The sequence below is a fragment of the Rhinopithecus roxellana genome, chromosome 13 (assembly GCF_007565055.1).
Source record: "Rhinopithecus roxellana isolate Shanxi Qingling chromosome 13, ASM756505v1, whole genome shotgun sequence".
NCBI classification, from domain to species: Eukaryota; Metazoa; Chordata; class Mammalia; order Primates; family Cercopithecidae; genus Rhinopithecus; species Rhinopithecus roxellana.
Window position 1 is genome coordinate 78,382,678 of NC_044561.1, and position 19,935 is coordinate 78,402,612.

The 19,935-nt window shown below is 49.1% G+C and overlaps 1 protein-coding gene across 4 annotated transcripts in view; it reads right to left on the reverse strand.

Annotated features, from left to right (window-relative positions):
* The window catches only part of SYNDIG1 (synapse differentiation inducing 1), a 200,446-nt gene that overhangs the window by 72,277 nt on the left and 108,234 nt on the right, over window positions 1-19,935 (reverse strand). For 3 of the 4 annotated variants that reach the window (XR_004052917.1, XM_030915892.1, XM_010361701.1), the window contains exon 3: window positions 11,526-11,663. The exons of the other annotated variant lie outside the window; for it this stretch is intronic. Coding sequence is in view for 2 of the 3 variants with exons in the window: in XM_030915892.1 (XP_030771752.1) it covers window positions 11,526-11,663 (138 nt within the window). In the remaining variant the exon portion in view is untranslated. The remainder of the gene's footprint in view (window positions 1-11,525; window positions 11,664-19,935) is intronic. 4 annotated transcript variants of the gene reach the window in all.

The following is a 19,935-nucleotide window of genomic DNA, read 5'->3' on the forward strand; positions in this document are numbered from 1 at the left end:
CTTGGGAGGCTGAGACAATAGAATTGCTTGAACCCGGGAGAGGAAGGTTGCAGTGAGCCGAGATCACACCATTGTACTCCAGTCTGGGTGACAGAGTGAGACTCCAGCTCAAAAGAAAAAAAAGGTTTAGAGACTTCACATTTAATTATCTCTTAAATGAGTAATTGGCAAAATAAACACATAAATACACATTAAAAATCGGAATTGTTTTAAAAAAATCAATATAAAGAAAATCACTCAAAACCATACACTTATATGGAAATTAAGCAATCTGCTCCTGAATGACTTTTGGGTAAACAATAAAATTAGGGCAGAAATCAAGGAATTCTTTGAAACTAATGAGAACAAAGATACAATATATCAGAATCTCTGGGACACAGCTAAAGCAGTGGGAAGTCTCCCCCACCTAAAGAGGGAAGCTTATGGTGCTAAATGCCCACATCAAAAAGCTAGATCTCAAGTTAACAACTTAACATTACACCTAGAAGAACTAGAGAAACAAGAGCGCACCAACCCCAAAGCTAACAGAAGACAAGAAGTAAGCAGAATCAGAGGTGAACTGAAGAAAACTGAGGAGTGAAAAACCATACAAGAGATAAACAAATCCAGAAGTTTGTTCTTTGAAAGAATAAATAAGCTTGATAGACAACTAGCTAGACTAATGAAGAAGAAAGGAGAGAAGATCCAAATAAACACAATCATAAATACAAAAACCCTCAGAGACTACCAGGAACACTTCTATGCACACCATCTGTAACACTTAGAAGAAATGGATACATTTCTGGAAACACAACATCTCCCAAGATTGAACCAGGAAGAAACTGAACACCTGAAAAGGCCAATAATCAGTTCCAAAATTGAATCAGAAATAGAAAGCCTACCAACCAGAAAAAGCCCAGGACCACATGACTTCACGGCCGAATTCCACCAGATGTATAAAGAAGAGCTGGTATCATTCCTACTGAAACTATTTCAAAAAAGTTGAGGAGGAGGGACTTCTACCTAACACATCCTATAAGATCAGTATCATCCCGATACCAAAACCTGGCAAAGACTTAACAGAAAAAGAAAACTTCAGGCCAATATACTAAATAAACATAGATGTAAAAATTTTCAGCAAAAACCAGAAGCACATTAAAAAGCTAATCCACCACAATCAAGTGGGTTTTATCCCTGGGATGCAAGGTTGGTTCAACATATGCAAACAAATAAATGTAATTCATTACATAAAGAGAAATAAAAACAAAAACCACCTGATCATCTCAATAGATGCAGAAAAGACTTTTGATAAAGTTCAGCATCCTTTCATGTTAAAAACCATTAATAAACTAGGCATTGAAGGAGCATACTCAAAATAATAAGAGCCATTTATCACAAACCCAAAGCCAATTTCATACTGAATGGCAAAAGTTGGAAGCAATCCCTTTGAGAACTGGAACAAGACAAGGACGTCCACTCTCACCACTCCTGTTCGACAAAGTACTGGAAGTCCTAGCCAGAACAATCAGTCAAGAGAAAGAAATAAAAGGCATCCAAATAGAAAGAGAAGTGAAACTATCTCTGTTGGCAGATCATATGATTCTATACCTAGAAAACCCCATAGTTTCTACCCGAAAGCTCCTAGATCTGATAAACAACTTCAGCAAAGTTGTGCAAAAATCAGTAGCATTCCTATATACCAACAACACCCAAGATTCACGAAAGCAATTCCATTCACAATAGCCACAAATGGAATAAAATACTTAGGAATACAGCTAACAGGGAGGCAAAAGATCTCTACGATGAGAATTATAAAATGCTGCTCAAAGAAATCAGAGATGACACAGTCAACCAAAAAAATATTTCCTGCTCATGGATAGGAAGAATCAATATTGTTAAAAGGGCCATACTGCCTAAAGCACTTAAAGATCTAGCACTATTCCTATCAAGTTACCAATGACATTTTTCACAGAATCAGAAAAAAGTTATTTTATAACTCATGTGGAACCAAAAAAGAGCTCAAATAGCCAAGGTAATCCTAAGTGGAAAGAATAAAGCTGGAGGCATCATGTTACCTGACTTCAAACCATATTAGAAGGCTACAATAACCAAAACAGCATGGTACTAGCACAAAAACAGACATATAGACCAATGAAACAGAATAGAGAACCCAGAAATAAAGCCATACACCTGATCTTCGACAAAGTCGACAACAACAAACAATGGAGGAAGAACTCCCTATTCAATAAATGGTGATAGGATAACTGGCTAGCCATATGCAGAAAGTGGAAGCTGTATCCCTTCCTTACACTGTATACACAAATGAATTCAAGATCGAGTAAAGACTTAAATGTGAAATCTACAATTATAAAAACCCTGGAAGATAACCTAGGAAATAGCATCCTGGACATAGGCCTTGGCAAAGATTTCACAGTGGAGACATCAAAAGCAATAGAAACAAACCAAAAATTGATAAACTGTACCAATTAAACTAAAGAGCTTCTGCACAGCAAAAGAAATGTTCAACAGAGTAAACAACCTACAGAATGGGATAAAATATTTGCAAACTATTCATCCAACAAAGGTCTAATATCCAGAATCCATAAAGAACTTAAACAAATTAACAAGCAAGGAAGAACTCCATTAAAAAGTGGGCAAAGGACATGACAGATTTTTTCCAAAAGAAAACATACAGGCAGCCAACCACCATAGGAAAAAAATGTTCAACATCACTAATCAGTAGAGAAATATGAATCAAAAGCACAATGAGAAACTCTCACACAGTCAAAACGGCTATTATTAAAATGTCAAAAAATAACAGACGCTAGCAAGGTTGTGGAGAAAAGGGAAGGCTTTTACATTGCTGGTGGGAGTGTAAAGTAGTTCAGCCATTTTGGAAAGCAGTGTGGCAATTTCTCAAATAACTTAAAAGAGAATTACCATTTGACTCAGCAATCCCATCACTGGGTATATACCCAAAGGAATATAAATCATTCCACTATAAAGACGTATGTGTGCATATGTTCATCACAGCACTATTCCCAATAGCAAAGACATGGAACCAACTAAATGCCTGTGAGTGGTAGACTGGATAAAGAAAATGTGGTACATATATACCATGAAATACTACATAGCTACAAACAAAAGGAGATCATGTCCTTTGCAGCAACATGAATGGAGCTGGAGGCCATAATCCTAAATGAACTGACACAGGAACAGAAAACCAAATACTGCATGTTCTGACTTACAAGTGGAACCTAAACATTGAGAACACATGAACACAAAGAAAAGGAACAACAAGACAACGGGGCCGACTTGAGGAAGGAGGATAGGAGGAGGGAGAGGATCCAAAAATTATGTATCAGGTATTTACCTGGGTGATGCTTATTACCTGGGTGATGAAATAATCTGTACATCAAACTCCCATGACATGCAATTGACCTATGTAACAAACCTCCACATGTACCCTTTAACTTTAAAGAAAGACAAACTGAGTTTTTCCAGCAGCAGCAGGGGGCCAGAGGTGTGGACAATGAGCTGAAGTCCTCAGGATTTCCTGATTTCTCCCTACTTTCAGATGCTCTTACTGACCTCAACTCTTTCCTTGGGCAAATCAGCTTGTTCTTTTCATATTAAAAACTGGGGGCCACAGAGCAGTGGCTCACACCTGTAATCTCAGCACTTTGGGAGGCTGAAGCAGGAGAATCATTTGAGCCCAGGAGTTTGAGACCAGCCTGGAAAACAAAGAGAGATCCCCATCTCTACAAAATACTAAAATTAGCCAGGTGTGGTGATAGGCACCTGTATTCCCAGCTACTTGGGAGGCTGAGGTGTGAGAATAGCTTGAGTTCAGGAGGCTGAGGATGCAGTGAGCCAGGATCGTACCACGGCACTCCAGCCTGGGCAGCAGAGTGATACCCTGACTCAAAAATTAAATAATTGATTTTAAAAACCTAGAAAGTGGGGGCAAATCATCCAAGTCTGATTATGATGGCCTTGTTGATTAGTTCATCAACAGCCTGGCAGCTCAAGAACACAACTAAGAAAGCAAATTGCAACTCCTGGCATTGTTTGGATCTCTGGGAGGAACACGTGTCCCCACACTCTCTGAGCAATGACTTGAGGGTGGTTACAGGAAGGTTTAGGCTCTTTCTGGGAAAGTGACAGAAAACATTGCATCCTACACACCAGCCATAAAGAATTAGAATTAATATTCAGAGTAAGATTGAGAAGGGAAACACTTCATTCCTGTTGGAACGATGATGATGTTGTGTCCCTTAATGTCCTACAAGGGCTTACTTGAGTGATAAGTTTTCATATCCAAATCCCGCAATTGTTCCCTCCACCTTTGCAGAATTTGCAGAGCATCTTATTCAGAGGAGAAAGAACAGCCTGTACTTGACTTATATTTCTACTCTGCTGGAGAGCATCAAATTCAAGAGAAAAAATAAGTACCTTTAGTACATATCATTACCCAAGATTGCTTGGTTCTCTCCCATAATTTAATATAATCCAGTTTTAGTGGAGTCAGAGGGAGAAGGACAGACATATCCCCGGGACCTACAAGCAGGGCTGCTATTTTACTGAAAACAAGAGGCAAGGATATCAGACTCCTATAACTCTTCCCTATGTGGGTATTTGCAATGTTAAAAGCAAGACTGTGATTTCCTCTAACACTTGGGCAGTATTTGGTGGAATCTGTCACTAAGTACAGTAATCACTTATCACTGACCCAGAAGTGGGCAGTGATGGTGGGGGCACCGAATCCTGGCTCTACCCTTGGAAGCGTGACCTGGGAACAGGTATATGACTCTCATAGCCTAATGCCTCATGTGCATCTGCCCCAAGAAGTGTGTAATGCCATGTATGTGCAAGGTGCTTGGTGCACAGGGTTTTTTTATTGCTCCCCTAACTGTCCCCCCATTCTCCTTCCCACCGTATTTCACAACATTTATTTTTCTCTCTTTTGGGTCATTTTCATCATGAACAAGTATGCTATCATTTCTCCCACTTAAAAGCAAAAACAAAAACAAAAACAGAACACTCTTGACATGACCTCATTAAATAGCACCCCATTTCTCACTCTCTGTTTACAGCAAAACTCTTCAAAAAAAGATAACTAGATATACTATGTCCAATTTCTCTCTTTGCATATCCATATGTATATTTACAAACAAGGTCCCATTCTGTCACTCAGGCTTGAGTGCAGTGGTGGGATCATAGATCACAGCAGCCTTGAACTCCTGGGCTCAAGTGATCTTCCCACCTCAGCCTCATGAGTAGCTGTGACCACAGGTACGAGCCACCACGCTCAGTTAATTTTTAAATTTTTGTATACATGGGTTCTGTTGCACAGGCTGGCTTTGAACCCATTGGCCTCAAGCAGTTCCTCTCCCTAGGCCTCCCAAATACGTGCATTTTCTAAATGTTTTAATTGAAGTATAGTATTCTTAGGGAAAACGGAAATGTGTACACACACACACACAAAGTGTAAATAAAGCTCAAAGAGTTTCCAGAAACATACGGCCAGCACCCAGGTCAGGAAAGGGAATGTCCCCAGCACCCACAAGTCCCTCCGCGCCCCTCTGGTGTGCCTGCTGATCCAAGTCCCAGCAGTGCAGCTCTGCTTCGCTGGATGGTTCCCTTCCTCTCGCTGTGGAGTCTGCTCCTGGGGCTGTCCCTCCTTGCACGCCTGAAGCTGCTCATCAGTGGTCAATGCTCCCACGGGCCCCTCATCACCGGGCCGGTACTTGACCCCCAGCTCAGGACTCACACTCCTACCCTCGGCCCAGACGTCTCCCTGGAGCCCCCGTGGTTCAGTGCCTCCATGCAGAGGCGGACAGCTCTGGGACTTGAGAGGCCCCGCTGCAGGTGCTGCCTACCCGTCTGCAGGAAACCCCTGGTCCAGGGCATCCCTCCCTTCCCTCTTCCTTTCACACTGCAACCCAAGCCCAGGGGTCATTCATCCAGAAGACACCCCGCAGCTCCCCACTGCTTATGAAATTGCCAGCCACCCCTGCAGCGCAGGTCTCAGGGTGACAGCTGCCGCCGCCCTGCGCCTCCCACTCCGCTCTGTCCTCTGAAGGCTCCTGGGAGCATGTGACCATAGGGGCTTCTCCTCCACTCAAGCCCCGGAGACTTCTTATCCCAAAGTGGAAGCCCCGCTCAGTCACAGCCTAAAGAGTCTCGGGGTCTGCCCATGTTGGTCCCGCCTTGTTAGTTACCCCCTACCCCCATTCCTCGCTCCACACCCGCGACTCCCCGCTCGGCCAGCCGGCCCCACCTGCCCCACGTGTGCCCCCCAGGGCCTCGGCACTGCAGGCCTCTGTCTGGAAGCTCCTCCCCAAGGGCTCCCCCTAGCTCAGCCCAAGGCTTCATCATAAGACACCATCCTTTCCGCGAGCCCCGCCACGGCCACCCTGTTTAAAACGTTTCTCCCAGCTCCACACTCCCCATGTCCATCCGCAGCTAATAGCCAGTGAGTAAAAAGTAAAGCTGACGTTGCAAGGAAGAGAGGCAGGCGACGAGCACGTTAGCTCTGAGAAGAGGGATTTGGTTTGCTCTGTTCACTGCTGCATGCGCGGCACTTACTGAACACGTGGGAGGTGTTCACTTATCAGTGGGTAAATGAATGGATTCCAAGGGGCTTTGCTACTAGCTAGGTTGCACTCTTGTTCTAGATTTTCAGTACCATAAAAAGATTCTCTTTTTTCCCCTAATTTGCCCAATTCCCTTTGCTGGTACTATTCATAAAATTCATAATCTGCTTCCTAATACCCTTTTCTCATTTAATTATTGTTATAATGTTGCAGTTAGTAAAGGAAAGAAACATTTTATGAAATGAAATTAGATCAAGACATAATAAATGCTTGGATGCAAAGACGTCTGCCAGCAGAGTCAACACAGGAACCCTGGGGCCTGCCCTGCGCAGGTCCAGGCCCAGTGCCCTCTTTGGGGCAGGGCTCTGGCTTCAGTCCCTGGCTGCCCCCATCGCATGGGATGGAGTGAAGTGCCATGAGGACCAATGCCACGCCATGCTCAGACAGGCTTTCCTCCCCTGCCAGCCTTTCCAAACAGGGTGGGGGGATGGTGAATTTAGAAGCAAGGACTGTGGTTCTATTTTTGTTTGCGAACAGATAAAAGTCAAAGCTATATTGCAAAAAATATAGCTTTAAGGGTTAGAAATATTAATATTTCCCTCATGTGCCCATACTTGCTACCTCTGTGGTATCTGTTACTTATTAAATCCCTTGAAACTTCAGTTGTGTTCATCTGTAAACTGGAGGTAATAATTTTCCACCTTCCGGACTCACTGCAAAGATTAAATAAGATAAAGTGTGTGCATTAACTAGCTGACAGCAGCCACTCAGCCACTTATGGGATTCATGTCTATCCTCAGTATCATTCACAAATGTCAGTTCCTAGATGAAGCCACACCACCATAATCACACACACCCACACCCTCCTCTGTATGAACTGGTTTACAAAGTGTGCTTGCAATGGGGACCGGATGGAACATTGTTGGGCAAAACAAAGTTGTAGACAACATGCTGCCCTCATCTGCCCACCCACCCCAACCCCACAGCTTAGGGATAAGCCAGATGCCTCCCCCAGAGAAGGCAGGTGCCTCGAAGCCCACACATCCTGCTAGCTCCGGCTGACTGCTCACCAATGTTGGCTTTAGGCTAATCACTCAACCTCACTGAACCCTGATTTCAGCACCCATGTCATGGAGCTCCTATGAGATCATGCATGTAAGACAGCACTACTCACACCCGAACAACATCAGAACCCAGGGCATCCCTCCCTTCCCTCTTCCTTTCACACCACAACCAAAGCCTGGGGGTCATTTCTTCCAAAAGACATCCTGCAGCTTCCCACTGCTTATTAGATTCCCAGCCATGACTGCAGCGCAGGTCACCACGGCCCCTCCCAGGTGACAGCAACAGCATCCACGAGGAGCTGGAGGCCTCCTCAAAATGCAGATTCCTGGGCTTTGCCCCAGAGACTCTGACTGAGCAGGTCTGTGGTGGAACAGACAGTGTGCATTTCTAGCAAGTGCGTAGGGGGTCCAGGACCACACCCTGGAAGCAAGGATGCATGGCCACAATGCTGAAGCTGGCGCACAGTAGGTGGTCAGCCAATGTTACCCACCTCACTAACACTTGGATTACTACTGTTATGCTAGTTCATGAACATATTTTTAGAATCAGCAAAATCTCCTGGGAAAGCTGTGTCTGTGTCTTTCCAGGCATCCCTTGGCCTCTGGACCCCCAGCACCTGGGGAACTCAGGTTTCCAGCAGGGCACGACCAGCAGCAGTTGCTCTGCAGGTGCCTCCTGGGGACTTTCACTGGACTTACATCTCTAACCCTCAGCTAACCGCACACCCTGGAAATCATGTTAACATCATTGTATGCGTCAGGAAACAGAGGCATGGGAGAGCTGCCTGCTAAATGGGACCAGACTACAACAGGACAGAACAACATATCGGAGGCGCATAATTCTAGAGATGGCTTCCCTCATTTTCTCCACTGCCCAGTTTAATCAAACTACCATAAGATGTTGTTTTGTTTTTCTGTAATGGCTTGGCATGTTCCTTTGACTTCACTGAACAGTTATTTTGACAATGAGCAGATACAGCCTGACTGTCAGAGTACACTGTGATATGATCTGAGATAAAATGGAAAGAAAACCCAAAGTCACACTTAGATGTCAAAGATTTCCTCGTTAATGGCACTGTGGGCCTGGAGAGCCTCGGCTCCACCAACATGCTCTTCGCCCAGGTGCATCATCCCCTTGACCCAACAAGGCGGCAGGAGGTGCTGGCCACTGCGGCAGAGAGGGTTACGGGCTTCCCTCTCTCCAGTCCTGGGCTTCACACTCCCAGGTGGCCTCGCTTAGGAAAGCACTGATTTAATTTAGTGCAAGGATTCTCAGATTGCATCTGTTCTATTCTGTGCCACACTCTCTCTCCTTGGCAGCTGCTGGCTTCCCCACGATGGCCTGCTGGAGACCACACATCTGCAGTGTGGGCTGTAAACGGAATGCTCAGCAGCCTGGTAGCCGGCTGAGGCATCCTGTGCAGGGCTGCTTGTTTCCAGGATCTGCAGCAGCACCCGGAACCACCACTGCAGACTAAGGGGAGCTGCCTGGGAAGGGAGTTCTGATTGGAAAGGGATGCGGATACAGGCCCTGCAAAGGGGACTCACCTCCACAGGTATCTTTATAAAAGTGTCAGCACCTCTTCTCTGTTGTGGTTCTACCACAGGGAAATCCATTCTCAAAGCGCAATGAAAAGGGAGGGTGCAGCCAATGGCCCTGAAAGCTCCTCTCTACACCCATAGTGAAGGCAACACCTACATCCACTGCCCAAAATGTTTCCACTTCATCTCCAAAAAAGTGATCAGAAGCCGCTATAGAAACTGCATTTCCCATTTGCAGCTAAACAAGTAATAGAAATCCTCTTCACTGTCTAACGTATCAAACACCATGAGTTCTCAGACCCAAGCCTGAGAGGCTCTTACTGTGTTCAGAATAAAATTACTTTCTGAGAAAGACTCTAGACACAGTCTCTGCAGTTGTAGCCTTGCTCTTTATTATAATGATGATCTTTTGAATAGAGATGCTGTCCATACCTTGCCCTGCACCAGAGACTGGGGCTTCAATCCGAACACACGAAGCAGCAGAGACCACGGACACCACAAAGGACTGGTCTCTCCTCTGGCCATGTAGCAGCCTCTCCCTGCGGCCCCTTGCCATCTCTCCAGGACTTCCATCCACCCAGCACTCTGTGGCACTTTTACATGGATGTCTCAGCGGCTGGGCCCCATGAAGGTGGGTGTGTCCCTATTCTTCCCCATATGGAGATGACGCAGGGCTGGGGTGTACAAAGGAGGCTTCAGGGTTGCGTTTGATGTCACCTGTCCAGCTCCTGGGCCCAATCTGTCCCCTTGCAAGACTGCTCTTATCTATTGGCAGCATCAGGGTGCAGTTTATGTGGCACAGCAGGCTCTGCCCACCATGGGCCTGTGCCCACACCCATTTCTCCAGCTCCTGTGTGTCCCAGTCTGGGACCTCATCCTGCAGCAGGGTTCACTCATGTCTGCCTCCACTCCACAGCCACCAGGCCCTGCCAGACCCAGGAGTCAGGCTCCCCATCCCATGCTTGTGCTGATGGAGAAGGGGTTCTGTGGCATTCGTGGGACGAAGTCATAAGAGAAGCTCGGACAGACCCTCAAGATCAAAGCTGGATCTAGAACAACTGCTCAGCCTAGCCCCAGCAGATAAAGATTTCCGCACTGTGCCCCTCCGGCTACACCCCTGCCTGCAAAGGCTGCCCAACTTCTCGTGCCCTGTCAGGAAGCACTTGCCCTCAGGAGGACCACAGGCCACCCACCACTCTCCCCTGCTCCTCCTTGGATGTCAGAAAGAGGGGCCAGTCACCACTCGAGATGTGCAGGGGAAAACAGAAACCCCATAAGGCCAGGGCGGATTCTCCTCTCACTCGTCCAACAAACCCAACCAATACAGAAGCCATCAAGAAGCAACTGCTGGGCTCAGCCAGGCAATCTGTTTCAGACGAAGGACCTGCCAGGCTCCGTTGTGTGCAGCCCTGGTCCCGAACCCTAGAAGCTGGAGAGGGACCCTCTGTACCTTCGAGGCATCTTCAGCCCTCCCTGAAAACACCCCACGGGCGCCCGGCTCCACCCCCACCCCGGGCCAGCAGAGGAGTGCCCTTTCTCCCTGTTTTGGTTGGGCAGATAGCAGCGGGCCATGGTAATGCCGTCAGCTCACTCTGTAATTGGCAAGTAGAAATGTCTTTCTCTGATTAATAAAAATGTGAATATAGCTGATTTCTGAATGAATACTCTGCACTTGCTAGAGAAAAATATTTCCAATATTTTCAAAATGTAGGTTGCATAAGGGGCACAGGATGCTCTGTAGTGAAAAAGGCTGGGAATCGAAACCTTTAGAAGCCTTATGTTGGGGAGGAACGGCAGATGTCATACTGAGATGTGCCATTTCCACAAGCAGGGCGTTCACTTGGGGCAGGTACACGGGGGCTGCTGTGGAACTGGAATCTATTTTACAGGAAGGATTCTTTAGCAAGGAAATCAAAACCCTTCTTTTCTCCTCTCTCATTAAGTTAAATGTAGCCCACCTGGGCCTGGTGTTTCCCGGCACTGGGGTCACCCCACGCACACAACCCCAGCACCTAAATGAAGGACAGCCTCCCAAAGGCCATGTGCCTTCTACCCAGCAGACACTCGCTTCGGTCGTGCAGCCTCTTCAGAAGGCAGTCCCGCCTCTGCGAGGACGCAGCAGCATCTGCGGTGAGGCAGCCCGAATGCCTCCACCCGGCCCCCAGGGCGCCCTGACTCTGACTCCTCCCAGCCTATCCTCCAACTGGGCAAGGGCTGACCCAGCTGTAGCAGGAGCTGTCTGGGCTTCCTCGCTTCCCCTCTTCCTCAGCTGGGATTGTCGCCCTCACCCCTGCCCTGTCAACACCTGCACACCACGTGCGACAGACCGAGGAGGCCTTACCTCATGGGACAAGTAGAAGGCTGCGATGCCCAGAGGCCAGAAGCAGCAGAGCATGGAGAAGACACTGAGGCCCAGGTGGTCCCGCGGGGGCATCATGAGGAAATTGTCCTCACTCTCTGTGTCGCTCGAGTAGTCGCTCTGCAAGAGAGAACCAGCAGGACAGGACAGGAGAAAAGATTAATAAAGGAGTCATCCTGGGGTGTCCAGGGATGTGGGATGATGCCTGGCAGGTGCAGGCCCTCCCCAGGAGGCAGCTGCAGTTGCTGATGTTGTTTGAGCCATCGTTACTGCTCCAAGTACACAGCCTCCCAGGAAGGGTGGCCCGGCCAAGGAAATGCTTGCTAAGAACAGGAAGATAATAATGCCAAGTACGGGGCTCTTGGGTCATTCAGTTGCAGAAGAAATCCTACAGAAAGCAGTATTTCTAAGATCACTGGGATGTGAGTGCCTGGATGGTAGGGACAAAGGATGGGACTGGGGACTTCGCAGGGACTGCCTGTAGGGACTGCCTGCCTGGAAGCCACGTGCAGAACTGGGCCTGTTGTCACCATGCACTGTCAGTGTGTTCTGACGATGGACTGGAGACTCTCAGAAGGCATAGCCCGGGCGTGTTTTTCTTTGTATTCCTAGACTTCTCACTAGCGGACAAGGACGAGGCAAGGCTGATGTGGATCGACAGAGAACACTGTCCCCTGAATCTCTCTTTTAAGTTTCCCTTGACTCTGAACTGAGTCAAGACATAGGTGGGGCCTGATTTCCACCTGGAGCATGAGGGCAGCTTCCTGAGGAGCAGAGGACAGCCCAGTGAGCCTCAGCTGTGCCCTTCTGCTCTGCGGCCTGGTGGCAGGGGCTGAGGGAGACTCTCCTAGGGGTTCTGATGGAGAAGGTGTGTGCTGGGAGCAGGGAATCAGGGTGAAGCTGAGTACAGGAATTTACTTTTTAATTGTATATCTTTTTAAACTTTTTTTTTAGATTCAGGGGTATGCGTGCAGGTTTGTTTTATAGGTAAACTCATGTCATGGGGGTTTGGTGCACAGATTATTTCATCACCCAGGTATAAGCCTAGTCTGCAGGAGTTATTCTTTCTGCTCCTTTCCCTCCTTCTACCCTCCAACCTCTGGTAGGCCCTAGTATCTACTCTCTTTGCGTCCATGGGTCCTCATCATTCAGCTCCCACTTGCAAGTGAGAACATGGGGTATGTGGTTTGTGATTCCACAGTAATTTTTGTGTTTGTTTGTTTGAGATGGAGTCTCGCTCTGTCGCCCAGGCTGGAGTGCAGTGGCGCGATCTCGGCTCATTGCACGCTCTGCCTCCCAGGTTCACTCCGTTCTCCTGCCTCAGCCTCCCAAGTAGCTGGGACTACAGGCGCCTGCCACCACGCCCGGCTAATTTTTTGTGTTTTTAGTAGCGACGGGGTTTCACCAAGTTAGCCAGGATGGTCTCAATTTCCCGATCTTGTAAGCCGCCTGCCTCAGCCTCCCAAAGTGCTCGGATTACAGGCATGAGCCACTGCATCTGGCCAATTCCACAGTAATTTTTAAAAAGCAGCTCAGATGATTCCAATGCTGACCTAGCAAAGAGAACCATTGCCCCACCCTCCCCACAAAGAGCACACGGGTCCTCCAGGAGGCTGACTGGCTGGGCCCTGCCTTGGTGTTTGTGCAGAGGGTGCCTCCTGGCTGTCATTCCACTGGCTGGGCTCTTTCCTCATCAAAATACGAAGCGCTCACACCAACTCCTCCAAACGCCAGGGCCACCCTGCCTAGGCATTTGTCCTATACAAAGTTGAAGCCCATCTTACTCCAGATATTGTTTCCTAGAAGAGTAGTGGCTCGTTTCTTCTTGGAGGAGGCCCTGGCTTCCTAGCTCTCTGCCAGCTGCCCAAGGTTGTTGAGCAGGGGCCTCCTGCTGCAAGCTGGAGTGCTTTGAGAACGCAGTGGCAGTGTAAGGCAGTGACAGGGCCATTTCTTTAGGGGGCTTCTGGACAGACCCTGTGAAGCCAGACAGAAGTGCAGGTGGGCCCACCCTGTGAGTGCAGCACTTGAGTGGATGCCAGCCCACTGCTCACCACTGGTGTCTGAGCACCCCCAGACATTCCTCCTTACTAATAGACTCTAAGAAGGCCCACAAGTGACCACGGCCCCCTTTCCTATTTCTGTTAATTAAACACAGGTAAAAACTGCCAGTCAGAGCCTCTAATCACTGTGCAGCCAGCCATAGTGCTGCAGTGAGACCTGAGGCTCCCTGGTACACTGCATTTCCATAGGCTCAGTCCAACAATAAGGACTTTCCAGGTGGCCTCTCCTGGAGCTTGGGCTCACTGTTTACTCGCCCCCCAACAAGCCTGCAGGGCAGGGATCTGAAGTGCCACTCCACCAGCAGGGCAAGTGACTTGCTCAGGCTACAGGGCCAGCTTCTGGCCTCGCCCCTCCTGCCAAGCACAGGTCGAGGAGTCACTGCATCTACTGTGGTGGCTGCTTCACGAGTCTGGGGCTGCAAAGCCTCTGTCCACAGAGCCATGCTTGTGAGATTTCTCTTCTTTTTATTCTGCACATTGGCCCCCATATGGTTTCTGAATAGAAAGGGGATATGAAAGTTGCCATCATTATGGCTAAGGGGGAAGAAAAGTGGAACAGCCCACAGGGATGCATAATTCATGGGGGAGTTGTGAGGCCCCAGGCTGCCCAGGTGGAGCTACTCACTTCCCAGCCTCGGGTGCTGGAGTCTGGAATCTGTAAGAAGGACGAGTGGTGGGTGGGAAGGATAAGCAGTGGGGAGGGTGTGCCGCGTGGAGGATGTGGAGGAGTGAGGACGTGCAGGGGTGAGGACGCAAAGGGGGAAGGACGTAAAGGGGTGAGGATGTGCAGGGGGAAGGATGTGTAGCGGGGAGAGCATGCAGTGGGGAGGACATGAAGTGGGGAGGACGTGTGGGGGGAGGACATGCAGGGGGAGGATGTGCAGTGGGGAGGACATGCAGAGGGGAGGGCATGAGGGGGGAGGTCATGCGGGGGGAGGTCATGCAAGGGGAGACCATGCAGGGGGGAGGCTGTGCAGTGGGGAGAGCATGCATAGGGGAGGACGTGCAATGGGGAGGATGTGAAGGGAGGAGGCCATGCAGTGGGAAGTATGTGAAGGGGGGAGGAGGTGTAGTGGGGAGGACGTGCAGTGGGGAGGATGTGCAGGGGTGGACGTGCAGCAGGGAGGACTTGTAACGCAAAGGAAGTGGGAAGGGAGTGCAGCAGGGAGGATGTGAAGGGGGAGGACATGCAGTGGGGAGGATGTTCGGGGGGAGGACATGAAGGAGGGAGGCCATGCAGTGCAGAGGATGTGAAGGAGGGAGGCCATGCAGTGTGGAGGATGTGAAGGAGGGAGGCCGTGAAGCAGGGAGGATGTACAGGGAGTGGGGCATGCAATATGGAGACTGTGCAGCAGGGAGGATGTGCAGCAGGGAGGATGTACAGCAGGGAGGACAAGCAGGTGGGAGGATGTGCAGTGGGGAGGACGTACAGGTGGAAGGACGTGCAGTGGGGAGGATGTGAAGGGAGGAGGCTATGCACTTGGGAGGACTTGCAGGGGTGAAGACTTGCAGTGGGGAGGATGCACAGGGGTAAGGACCTGCAGTGGGGAGGATGTGCAGGTGGGAGGACGTGCAGTGGGGAGGATGTCCAGGTGGGAGAATGTGCAACATGGAGCACGTGCAACATGGAGGAAATGCAGTGGAGAGGATGTGCAGGGGGGAGGACATGCAGCATGGAGGCTGTGCAGTGTGGAGGATGTCCAGGGGGAAGCACGTGCAGTATGAATGACATGCAGCGTGGAGGCTGTGCGGTGGAGAGGGTGTGCAGTATGAATTGCACGCAGCATGAAGGCTGTGCAGTGTGGAAGGCGTGCCGCATGGAATCTGGGTATCTGCCCAGCTGCACCTCATCACACATGGCCCTGTTGACTCCACTCTCCATCCCTCACTGAAAACATGTGGCTTTGGGGGGTCAGGGAGCTGATTTTGGAACTGCTGAGCTTTAGAAGGGGCTGTCTCTGCAGGAGATGCTCAGGAAGTTCAACCTGTGGCAAACTAACCCATGTCCAAGACCCGAAAGCAGCAGAGCCAGGCTGAGGAACGGCCATTTCTCCAGTGCACAGCTCAGCCCTTGACCACAGGGAGCGCAGCAGCCATGGGTCCCGATGTATCCTTGCACAAAACCAAAAAGTCTGCCTGTGTTTATTTATTTTTTAGTTTCTTTATTTTTAGTTTACAAATGGTGTTATTACTATCTTTATTGTCATTGTCATTTCTGTTTTACAAAGGACAAAGCTGAGGCTCCAAGAGGTTAAAACACGTCCACTCACAAATCATCCTGTGAGTGGCTTCTGGAGTCTGGAATCTCTGATGCCAACTGCTCACCTAGGGCTCTGAGCTGTGTGCTAGGTTTGCACATGGCTGCTTTGGCTGCACACAAACCCCACTTTGCCTCCATTGCTTCTCATGAGAAGATGAGTTGTCTTCTTCCCCTCTCCCTGCCAGGGACTCTGATGATTCTGTTTCTTGCTAAGTCTGTCTCATGGTGGTGATGGAAAGAGGCCTGTGGCAACAGTGAGGTTTTCCCGATCTTAGTCAATGCTTGGGGAACCATTGCCCCGGACCATATAGGCACATGGAAGCATTGCCTTCCATCTTTGGAAATAGCTTTAGCATTACCCCAAGAAGCAAAGATTTAGCTTTCAGGGCACTCCCCCAAAATCTTCACAGATTTTAATTTAGAAGCATAAAAGAATCACACTCTGTAAATTACCAAGCTGAGGCTAGATGACACCAAAATAATTTGTCAACTTTGATTGAAATAGATTTTAAAAACTCAGGGCTGGGCATGGTGGTTCACACCTGTTATCTCAGCACTCTGGGAGGCTGAGGTGGAAGGATCACTTGAGGTCAGTTCAAGACCCACCTGGCCAACATGGTGAAACCCTGTCTCCACTAAAAAAAAAAAAAAAAAAAAAAAAAAGCAGAGCTTCGTGGTGCGTGCCTGTAGTCTCGGTTACTTGGGAGGCTAAGGCAGAAGATTGCTTGAACCCAGGAAGTGGAGGTTGCAGTGAGCCAAGATCGCATCACTGCACTCCAGTCTGGGTGACAGAGTGAGGCTCCATCTCAAAAAACAACCAACCAACCAACCAAACAACCAAACTCAGAAAAATTATAGGGTAGACAAAAACACCCCAGCTCTTTTCTTTGTTCCCTCTTCTGCCAGGAGTGTCCTGGGGTATAAGTGGTCGTGGACATCATGCCACCCGAGAGAAAGGAGAGGAGATGAGGCTGGCCTAGGAGAGGCCACATGGATACCAACAAGCCAAGCAGAGAAATACACACAATCCCCAACACCAAGAAAGACTTATCATGCACTGCAGCTGTTTTAAAGAATCCTCTTCATGGGTCATTTAATCGGTACATCTGCGGACTGAAAACATTCCAAAGGAGTATGCAATTCATGCAGAGGTCCCACATTTTTGAGCTAAAGCCAAGGCAGAGAAAGGTGGGTGCCCTCCAGGGCCACCCATTCTACCGCGTTGCCTGCCTGTTCTAGCCCTGTTTTCCTTACCTCCACAGAGAGAGGACTCTCAGTCCCCTCGGGGTTTTCTTCCTGGGGATATTTTAACAAAATAATCATAGTGCAGGGCATGACACCAAATGTTTGCATATCACAATGTTCAGCATTCCTGGCAGCTTTGTGAGCAAGAGTGTGAGGCGCTTGTTTCAGGAGTAGGAAGTTAAACCCCACCCATGGCCCACTTCTCTGTGCTCACCGACTCTGGTGAGCATCTCAGGCACTATCCAAGGGTGGCGGTCCCAGTGGCCACATCTGCCCTGAGGAGCCCAGCAGCCATTGGCCACGTGGAGCTGTGTCCGCTTAAAGTGCTCCCAAGTACACACAACCAACACTAGTCCCTCGGTGACACCACATGCTCAGAAGCCACGTGAGTCCCATGCCTGTCACATGGGACAGCACAGATGCAGAACGTTTCCACCACCTCAGAAGGTCCTATTGGACTGTGCTGTTGTATAGAGCACCTTTGACATTAGTGACTCCATCATAGAAAAAGACTCCATCTTATATTTCATAGGGCACCTTTTCAACAGAGACCATAGGTTTTTTGCCTGATCAATAAAGGCTGCACCCAACCAGACAAGGATTTAACCAAGCACATTCTGCACTATTAGTCCTCACAAGAGGACTCTGCAGCCATAAAAAGAGTAAGACTTCAGCAGCTCAAAAACAGTCATTTTAACAGACACCAACTTGCCATCACTTGTGATAAGGGGCCCAGTATCTGCCGTTGAAGGCTCTGCCCACAGCAAAGACTCTTCCTTAAAAGACACTGACCACTGGCAGAGCCCCCGGGCCAGGCCAGCATATTCTTTTCATTCTCGTCACTCTCCCTGGACTGGCACACGAACTCCTTTTCCTATCCCTTTTCTCTTGACGTTAAATGTCACTTAGTTTGTTGTGGAATGTTTAATCTATAACATTAATTTGTTGATTAAATATACTGTGACGTATAGCTTGCAATACTGACTGACGGGTAGCTCGGCTCAAGCCTGCGTGCCTGCCACTCTCACGCTCGAGGCAAGGGGAAGCACTAAGGAGAATGCCTCCTGGGAACTCCAGGGAGCTTGTGGCCTTTATGATGGAGAATGCAGCATCAATAAAATGCCTGACACTGTGGAAAGGCACAAACATGAGGATCTGGTGATCTCTGACCTTGCACCGACAGCTGTCTCATGGGATCTGGCCCTCTTTACTCTGGGCTTGGTGTCTTCCACCTGCAGGGAGCTCCCTGCTGCTCTTCCCACGTGCGTGTGTGCGTGTGTGCCCTGCCTGCGTCAGAGCCTGTGCACTTGCCGTCTGCTAAGCCAGGATGCACATGTGCCTAGCTTGCCCACTTCATTTGGGGCTTTTGCTCAAATGCCACTTCTCATCAGAGCCTTCCCTACATAGCTGCAAAGCTGCCACCACCTTCCCAGTCCCTCTATCCCCAGCCTGCTAGGGGCTTCTCTGCACTCATGTGATACTGATTTGTCTACTTTCTGACTCCTTTCTTTTTTCTTTTCTTTTTTTTTTTTTTGAGACAGAGTCTTACACTGTCTCCCAGCTGGAGTGCAGTGGTGCGACTGGGACTCACTGTAACCTCTGCCCCCCTGGTTCAAGTGATTCTCCTGCCTCAGCCTCCGGAGTAGCTGGGATTACAGGTGTGCGCCATCATGCCTGGCTAATTTTTGTATTTTTAGTAGAGATGGGGTTTCACCATGTTAGCCAGGCTGGTCTCGAACTCCTGACCTCAAGTGATCTGCTTGCCTGGGCCTCCCAAAGTGTTGGGATTATAGGCGTGAGCCACGGTGCGCGGTCCCTGACTCCCTTCCTCTAAGCACCAGGAGGGCAAAAATCTGCACATTGTATCCAAAGCTGTATTCTAAGTGCCCAGAACAGTGCCTGGCACATAGTAGGACTTATGCACATTTGCCAAATGAATGAGGGATTCGCCTATGGCCTGAGCCAATATGAACAACACTAACTAAAATGGTAAGCCCCTACAATTTGTACAGAGGACAGTGGAGTCACCAGCAGCTCCACCTTCCTGGGCCTATCATTGCCCAAGAAGACTCTGCATTCAGCCCGGCTGCCTGACCTCTGATCCTGTCTTCACCCTCTGAAATGCCTTCCTACGCTCTCCAGGGTGTACATTTCACCATCATTTACATGTGCCCACCGAGAAGCCTTTCAAGGTTGGGTGAGAATGAGGACTTGGCCACGGTCAAGGCTGTCTTATTTATGGTGGCTCCAGGGCAACTGAGGAGAGAGCCAAGGACCGCACCTGGGAAAGCTGTAGGTGGATGACACAGCTCAAGCCCCCTGCATCTACGGAAGGTGCACTCATGTTCTCTGGTCTTGGCAGACAGCTTGGAGCGAGACACCCTCGGTCCACATCACAGGTGTGTGGAAGTGGACCCGGCTGCCTTTGAGGCCTTCAGGCAAGAGCTTCCACTCCCACAGAAGGGAATGACTCTTCGTGAGCCACATGGGTGAGGCCGGTGTCTGAGATGTGAGCCATGGAGACCTTGCAGGGCCAGTGCTGGGCCATCTTCCTGCACCTGCACCATCGGGGCAAGCCCCAGAGGTCCATTTGGGTCCACTCAGGGGTTTTCCGTGGGCTGCCTGGCTGTAGAAGACTGATGCTTCTGCCCATGTCAAACCATCCTCTCTGCACCAGCCTTCTTCAACATCTTGAGGCCTCCTATTCTCTCCTTTACTCGAAGTCAGGTCACGGAAAAACCACAGACATCTCCTGAGGACGCCTGATGTGCGATGCACACAGGGCTCACAAGTACACAGCTGTATGGAGATCTGGGGCTTTCAGAGT